At 45.1% G+C, this 9,025-nt stretch overlaps 1 protein-coding gene across 1 annotated transcript in view; it reads left to right on the top strand.

The window, feature by feature from the left end:
* LOC144158848 (uncharacterized) overlaps positions 1-9,025 on the top strand; it is a gene marked incomplete in the record, with an annotated part of 176,820 nt that overhangs the window by 146,144 nt on the left and 21,651 nt on the right. Inside the window, 2 exon segments of the mRNA XM_077690016.1 lie at positions 2,571-2,653; positions 6,865-6,941. Coding sequence (XP_077546142.1) covers positions 2,571-2,653; positions 6,865-6,941 — 160 coding nt within the window.

Here is a 9,025-nt window from a genome sequence, read left to right as displayed (position 1 = left end):
CTCTTATGAGAAGCTTTCTAAAAAGAAAACAAGGTAGAAAATAGCGAAAACGTGAAGGCAGGTGCCACTGCCATTGGCTCTAGCGTGCAACTTGCCAACATTTTGCTTAGTGGTCCAGAAATGCAAAAAATGTGGTAGTTTGACAAATCACATCTGATTTGACCAAAACTGACCAAACCGCTTGGTATGTGGCAGCGGTTCATTCATTTGCTTCTGTACCGATATACATCACCACGCCTCGCTTGCTTCCGGTTTATCGTGACACAAACAGCAACTGCAGTCGCTGTTTGTATCACAATGTTTAATTTCTGATTTCTCTGCACTTAAGGCATCTTTCGGCACCGAATCAATGCTAAAATGGCTATGGGAAGGTCAGACTTTTGTTTGAAACTAACTTACTGCTGGCCTTAGTGTCCCTTTAATGTTCAATTCATGCTGTAAGTCAAGCTGGTAAGCCAAGCTTTGGTGTAGGCAAGGCCACACTGACTCATTATGTAAATTACAAGACACTGACGCAGTTCCACAGTCCCTCTCTTTTTTGCTAATTAGTCTTAGTGGAAGCTCACTATGGCATCAGAAAAAGATCCCCGAGTCAACAGAAAATGTATTTTAGTTGGACTGTCAAGCTTTTTTTTCTAATTAATCTTAGTGGAAGCTTGCTATGGCATCAGAAAAAGATCCCCGAGTCAACAGAAAATGTATTTTAGTTGGACTGTCAAGTCGGGAGCAGAATGATAATGCAACATTGCATTTAGATAAAATATTTAGCCTTGGAGTGTGGTCAGTCTTGCAAAGTAAATACCGTGGAATCTCGGTCATACTAATCTCAAGGGGCGGCAGAAATATTTGTATCACCTGAAAATTCGTATCATCAGAAAACGAGAAAAAATGGATTAGTGCCGTGCACATGACAGGCGGCGGCAACATGGCGTCGGCTCTTGCCGTGAAGAGGTGCAAGTAGCTTCAGTGACCGCTTGTAACCTTTTGTAACGCAGCTCAAGGTGAAAACTAAATTGCTCATGCGGGAAAGGAGCTCACAGTGTGGGAGGAAAATGCACTATAAAATCCCATCCGCGCCAAATATCCGCAGAGGTGGCCCAGCCAGCTGCTGCGAGCACTTCGAAATTGCCGCCATGAGGCACATGTCTCCCCACTGGCGCAAGTCGTGAGGCTTCTCCCACTGCCGTTCGCAGCAACCAAGGCAGAGGTTGGCGCCGGTGTGCCGGCCCAAATCGTCAACGCGGGAGTCGAAAGAACGCGCACTCATCGTCGACGCGATGTGCGCGCACGAACCGCATGCGATTCGTGCACATTGGCGTTGCGCGTGCATGATTATGCCCGCGTTGACGATTTCGTCCCCGCGACAAATTCTACCTCGCTCGGAAAATGACGCCCAACGCACGCGGCAGTGGGAGGAGCCCGCTTACTTGCGCCAATGGCGAGGCGCGCTCTTCATGGCGGCAGTTTGAAAACGCTCCGGACAGCCTACTGGCCCCACCGCCGGAGATGTTTAGGCTTACCACGGTTGCGGATATTTGATTGGCACTTTTCCTAGCCGTGCGGACGATGCTTTATAGTGTTGTTTTCGCCTACATTATCAGCTCCTTTACTGTACAAGCAACTTCATTTGTTCCTTAAGTGGCGTCTTAAAAGAGCGGTCAAAAGCGGTCGGTCGAGCTACCCGCACCACTTCGCGGCCGGTGACGCCGCCATGTTTGCGCCACTTGCCGTGCCGCGCCGCGCACAGCATGCAGATGGTATTCACAATGTAACGTTTTTATGAGCAGAAAACACTCCATACGGTTCACACTTCAACATAATCGACACGAAAGTGGTGCAGGCAACATGGCAAGGCGACAACAGGTTAACTAGAGCGCGGGGCATAGACCTCAGAAGCGAGGAATGCGAAGGCAAAATGGCGGAGGTATCACCGTCAGAAATGAGGCAACGCTTGATTGCCGTAGTTTATTCAAAAAGTGTAATACAAAAAAGGAAGCTGGAGGCACCCGAGCTGCAGCCAGCGGAAACGAAAGGTACAGAGAGGAGAGATTGTAGCGGGAGATAAAAGAAGGGAGGGAGAAAGACCAGGCATCGAGAGGGCAAAACGTTCTGTTCGTTCGGAACAACACCTCTCCTGCCGCTATTGTAAACACCCCACGAGGAGGATTACCGTCAGCGGAGGAGGACTAATGCTTTTGTGCCCGCGTGCAACCGCACGGCCGCACCAATGCTTCTGCCTCCCGTCCACGCCGCAGTCGTCTGCTCGTGGCTCGCGTGTTCGTATCACCCGCACCGGAGTGGTAAATACGTACGGATCATCCGAATTTTTTTACATTGCATACAATGCATTTTCGCCGGGGAATTTTGAAAATTCGTATCACAGCGAAATTCGTATCAACCGAATTCGTATCACTGAGATTCCACTGTAAATTGTATACAAGGCCCTGAGTTGGTCTTGCGGCCTTTAACATCCTGTGTGTAGATGTAGTCCAGTGAAACTTTGAGGGTTAGCTTCCTCCCATTGACCCCCATCGTGTCTTTTTTTTAACCTTTGACCTTTATGTGTGCAGGAAAGAGATCAAGGAAGGTGCCGAGATTCTCTTGGACAAGCTAAAAATCTTCCAGCCTCGCATAGCAGTCTTCAACGGGAAAGGTAAGATATCCGTGTTCATGCCAATTCGTAAAGTGACCTTTCAGTTTCTGGTATAGTGGGCCACTTTTGTGTCATTTTCTTCTTATCAAATTAATCATGTGGTACCACGCTGCTAAAAATACAAAAAGTAGGTAGTTCCACCTAGTCTGTTGTAATCGTTATGTGTTCCTTCAAAATGTATGCATTATCATTTCAAGGCATCACCGTAGTGCTGTCTTAAAGCTTTCTCACGCCTTTGGATCAGGATGTGGTCTTTTCGTTCATCCTGTGCTGTCTATTTCTGTTTTAAAAATTTATAATCACAGTTTTCAGAACTTGTGACAATTGTGAAGTGGCACCAAGGCACATTAGTTATTCGTATACAATCAAGCGAGACACCACAATGTGTTACAATAGTCAAGTGCAAGGGTAGAGAGCCTTGCATACGACCGTATTTACTCGGTTATAACGCGAAGGGTGACTTTCCATTGCATCCAGAAAGAAAAAATGAAACTGCGGAAGCAACGCGAGGGGTAACTTTTGTTTCGTCACAAAACAGACAAAAAAACTGCCAAAGTACTTGCGCAAGGGTAGCGGTAGCATGGAAAAGCTCATTTATTTTGCAAAAGCTGTAACTAAATGCCCACTTAAGCACTTTGAAATTTGTTCGCGGGATGCCCATTGCTTGCTTTGAGTTGTATCAGATCAACACTGACTGCCATGCGGCGGTCGTGCTGTTCCGTGACAAAATGAACACGGTTCTTAAATTCAATGTGATAGTCGTATGGAGGCCTACAGAAACCTTTTCGTCCGGGTCCGCACGTGAAAAGGCACTCCCACTGGAGCCACCATCCACAGACGGTCGATAGGGCGAGTCTTCGGGCAGCAACTGAATTGCCGACTCCTTTGGTCATTTAATAAATAGCGCGTCTCTTGAAACAGGCACTTGTACTGAGCACAACACGTTGGCATCGCAACGGGAGCTGAAGAGAAGCGGAAAACCCCCATGGCCTCCACACAAAACAACGGAAAAACAAAGGAATAGCACCATCACTACCACCGCAGAAAAAACAAAAAACGAAAGAGAGCCGGCCTTGGCTTGTAGTGGATCCAAATGACTCTGGCCCATGTTTTGCCGACATAGACCGTGAAATGGCCAAATCTGTAGCAGTCGATGAGAATCAGGTGCATCATTGCACTTTTTCGGCAATATGAATTTCACTATTCCAATTTACGGCGAGGGTTGACTTCGGGTTGCAAAAACATAGAAACAAACTCGCGTTACAATCAAGTAAATGTGGAAACTGGCTTTACTTATTGCATAGCCCGAAATTACTTAGTGCTACTCAGTATATGCTTTGATACGTATCACGTATGTATGAATCTTCCAACAGAGTAAGCCCCACACTTTGCGATAAGCACCTTCTTAAACTTGCCGCACTTGGCACAGTGAGCAGCAGGGCAATTAATGTAATAATGCTCAGCGCAAATTTGGATCTGGTGGAAAAACAAATTTTTATTGCTGTGTCCTGCATCATGGTTCTTGTTGAGTTTGCTCTTGTTGCACGGAAAAATAAAGTAACAGGCAGTGGAACAATGTTCTGATTCCTGTTGCTTGGCCTGATTGACTATTACATGCCACGGTGACTCGTTAGCTAAGGCATTGTGCTGCAGCTCATGCTGTTGTGGACATCATTGATTTGGTTTGATTTGTGTGTGTGTTTGTTTGTTTTTTGCTGTGTCTCTGATAAAGGAAAAAAAGGATTGTATGCATACCAGATTTAAGAATACGTTAATCTTCGCTGTGTGATCTTAATTATTCAGTGGTACCCTGCTGTGTGTAGCCACAGCACATACAACCACAGTTTGAATGTTTGCACAACTGCTGCGTTAAGGGGGGACGCGGCTTTCAACTTCGGAAAAATGACCAAAACATCGTTTTTTTGAAACCCGCATATTCGGCTTCTATGTTTCCTATTCTGTGCGTCTGCAAAGTTTTTACGCTGAAAAGCGTCGCAAAGTGGCATAAAAAAATACTTTTGTCAGGCGCGGTGACAAACTATCAGCGCAAAAGGGCGAAAAAACGGCAATTTTCGGAGCGCTCTATCTCCGCAACGGTGCCACCGGGCGCGGCCATTTTGATATGGTTAGATCGGCCGAGCGATCGTTTTTTCGGTTCCGCTCGTCTCTTTTATCTTCGTTCATTCACAAACGCACAAACGGCAGAAAAGAAACGACGCACAAACGAAGCTAGAAATAGATGCTGAAGCGCTATTGGTCCTCCGGTCGGGGCGACCCTCCTGATTGGATGTCGCGGGCGCAACGCAAGATGGCGGCCGCCTGAGCTGCGTAGCGAGCGGATTGAGTTCATTTTCGCCGCTTTGCTCGGCCGAGTTTCTGTTCAATCTGTGGTATTCAAAACGGACGTTATCGCGATGGGAATGCCAGAGATAACGAGCCAGATTACGGGAAGTTGTGTGGCTCGAAAGGCGGAGGTCATCGAACGCTTCGTGGTGCGCGTGACTCTACCGTCGCCAGACCCCGGAGGGTGACGCGGTGTGCGCGCTTGCGATAGCGGTTCGTGAAGTGAACTTTTAGTCGGATTTGCGATGTTTACACGCTTAGTTATTGCTGTGTTTTGACTGTGGGCTCGCTAGCCTTGAGAAAGAAACGGTCGACGCGTCAAACGCTGCGGCGCGCACGGCATAGCCGACGCGCATTGGAGCATCACATGACTGGGCAACCGGTTACGATTGAACGCCAGTAGTTGTAATTAATGCCTGCGACGTTAGTTTTAATCTTAAAAGCGACCTGACCAGCCATATCAGGTATAATCAAAGCTCGATATGTCGCGGTAAGCGTGCGCTGCGATGCGCGCGAGCCATATCGCCTTTCTTGCGCAATGTTTCCCGTGCACTTGTAATTTTCATGCTAACAGGTTTGAGTTAGTAATATAGGAATAAAAATATGCTCTCTGCGTTAAAAATGTACGTTACTGTGGCAGCATTTAACAGTGACTTTTTTAGGGAAATTATTGATACCATTGCTCAGGGCATACTGGCTGTGCTGCGAGAAATATTGGATGCCTTGAATGTCAAAAGTAGTAAAAAAAATATGCTCTTGCATTGATGTTGGGAGTTATGCAGAATACTCTACCAAGCTTCAAAGTAGCTCATTTTCAACCTTGTGGTATGCAAACTTTTGGCAATGAACACCTGCACTATGAGTACTAAGTTGGTGTGCCAGGCAAGATAAAACATGAAAAAAAAGCCAAAAATGTTCAAATTTAAGTTAAAAAATGCTTAACTTGTTGCCATGGTGACAACACTGCAAAAGGAGGTTGTCCAGTGCGATACAGCCAACCAACTCACCTACTTTGCATTGAAAGCCCATTGAAACCCATCTCCCCTCCGTTTGGTTTGCAAAGGGGGGTATGTACTCTTCACGGAGGAGCTGAAAATGATGTTTTCTGGAAAGAGAAAGGCTGAAAAGGCACTCCAATTTCAAGGCAAGGCCTTCCAGAAGCCCCATGTTCAAAAGGACATGAAAGGCTACAACCGTGACGACTTTTGATATGTGAAACCTATGTTGCAACTTCGGAAGCCGTTTTCTCAAAACAGTTTTTTTTGCCACCTGTGTCGCTTGTCCCAGGGATTTCTTCGTGACTGCTGGGTCTATTTTGATTCCGTTTCTTGCATTACATTCCTTGATGAACTGTTCAGGTCGTGACACTTTTAGTTTTCCAGATTTGTTTTTTGTGATTTTTTTATTCAAATAATCGTTCACAGTTGACATGCCTGTTGCACATTAACCTCTAAAAAAATGAAAACTAAAAAACATTGTGTTGTAAAAAAAAATTCTAAAACTGTCACGACCTCGTCCATTCATTTGGGAATGCAAAGCACTTCGAACAAGTTTTCTATCGTGTTTTATAAGCCGCTCAAGCTCGGTACAAGCGGAACAGAAAGAAAATTTCATACATAAAAAAGTTATCCAAATATTAACTTCAAATTTTTCTGGTGTTATCACAGAAGCATTTCCAGTTGCTGTGCCAATTTTCATCAAAATCCACAAAGAAATAAAAAAGTTGATTTTGAAAGCCACGTCCCCCCTTAAATTGGGGTTGACATAAAAAATTCGGAAAGCTGTAAAGTTGCAAAAATTCCCCTTGCACGTTTGCACACTGAGCTTGAGCAAGCAGTGACGTCACGCATCTCGCTGTTCCTTCGCAGGCATCTACGAAATCTTCTCAGGGAACAAGAACTTTGTGTTTGGGCGTCAGCCGGACCCGATCGAAGGGACCAATGTGGTAAGCCCGCTTTGTCCTACGCATCTTAAAACTGTGGCAGGAAATGAAGCTGGCAAAACAGAGACAGAGAGGGCCGTACGCTTCCACTGGTTGGAAGCTAACTTTCTTTTTTTTTTTTTTTTTTTTTTTTCTGCGTGTGCGATTAAATTAAGGTGGCACATGGGTCTTTGATCAGAAACTTTATTTTTATAGTTGTGATGATAAAAATTGGGGGACACATATAGTTCTTCATTCTGATTGTAGATATAAAATTTGTTTGTGTGTAAAATGAATATAGAGTTTGTTTTGTGTGTAAAATGAATATAGAGTTTCTTGTGCCGTTCCTTGAAGTGTGCTTCCGCTACTTTTCTTTTTCACCATGGCTGGTGACGCCCAGCGATGTAACATGAGTATTTATATAAACATCCCTACGCATTTTATTTCTTCGGAACGACCACTGATAGTGTGTCAGGGAGGAACAGTAGCAGGCCATAACACAGCATAAAACAACAGCAGCAGTAAAATTACAGGGGAAGCCAGAGCCACAACTACGCACCACAATTACAGCTGGTTCCGCTTGCTTGTTTTAACAGCAGGGCTGTTTAAAGGAGCCATGAAGACAAAATACAGGTTTGGTTTATTAGAAAGACTGCTTAGTCCCGATAACAATGATACCAATATCATCGCAATCTTTGAACAAATAACGGAGATATTAAAGAAAACGTGTGAAGCAGTCACGACCCCCTAGCCAATTTCCCGCAGCTTCGCTATGACGTCACAGAACCTGGTTTGTGCGATTGGCGGCCGCCTAACTGACCTGTCGCGACGACACATGACTGGACGTCTGCAATGGGGCCTCTAGTTCCATTTGACCGCATCACTTGAATGCTAACGTGCAGCTAACGCACTGAAAATTATGTTTTATTGTTCGCCCGTATGACATAATTCTAAGAATGCTTATAACACGCCACTGTGGCGCAAAATTTGAAAGTTTTTAAATACTTCTTGCTTTTTTTTTTTTTTTTGTTAAAAAAACATCTTTTGTGGCTTTAATGGAGCTGAGTGAGATACTGAATCCTAGTTTTTTTCAAATTAAACGAAGTTGTATTTTCTCTTCATGGCTCTTTTAAGCTTTTAGTTCTACCTTGTAGCGTTACTACCAGAAAAAGAAATACCAAGAAAAAGACCACGCGCACGGGAGCGTGTACCCCATGAGAAGCAGCACCCAGCATTGTCCAGCTCGGCCTTCGAGAACACTCTGCCCACTGTTCGTGGTGTAATCTTTCGCGTGCTCTTCTGCTCGCCAGTTCACGTGCATTCACGCCTTATGTGGGGAGCACAGACGGCGAGTTTGCACTACAGTTGGTAACGCCAGTCACCGCCATTTATAGCGCCTGCTAACGCGGTCCACTTTGGGAGAGATGTGAAAGCCTGTGGACAAAACGATACAGGCTTGCCAGCCATGGAGAGCTTTCAACGGCAACTTCAGAACTTCCACGTGAGGTGCGACCGTTGGGTCTCCAGCAAAGAGAAAGGGGCGGCCAGCTCTGCTGTTTCTCCATCCTTGCACCAACTAGTGGAAGCTGTGACAATTGTTTTGTGTGTTCAGTCAGACGAACGGGGTTTGGTTCTTACAGAAAAGCCAACTACATAAATTGACAGGGCGTCGAGTTCGTTGCCCTTTCTAGCAACCAGCCTTCCTGACAGAATCGGAACCTAATCCTATGTATTTACGGACTTCACCGAAAGGTCATGGCGCTTTTGCTTTGACTCAATCAGTGCATTTGTTGGTTTGTGTGTTCCTTGAAATGCCTTCCATAAAATAACGGCTTGCAACTTGGACCGATTATAATACTTCGAGACCCCCCCCTGATATTTCTACTCCAACATCTCTTCTAGCATTAGTTTCGTGTTCACACCATACATTTCAAAACTTAGTGTGAAGTTATTCGCACGTGGGTTTTGGTGCTTAGGTGTATGGCTTCGTGTTGTAACAACAATGTTAAAAACTTCTTTTGCATTGCCTCTTTCTTTCGTTAAAACTAGTTTGGAGATTAAAGTTACAAGGTGACATGGCACTACTGTTACTGCATTTTCTTTTAACT

This window comes from Haemaphysalis longicornis, unplaced genomic scaffold, assembly GCF_048455015.1.
Source record: "Haemaphysalis longicornis isolate Haplotype H1 unplaced genomic scaffold, Haemaphysalis longicornis Haplotype H1 scaffold_10, whole genome shotgun sequence".
Taxonomy (NCBI): domain Eukaryota; kingdom Metazoa; phylum Arthropoda; class Arachnida; order Ixodida; family Ixodidae; genus Haemaphysalis; species Haemaphysalis longicornis.
The sequence above is the reverse complement of the archived record's forward strand: the minus strand, read 5'-3'. Positions and strand labels throughout refer to the sequence as shown.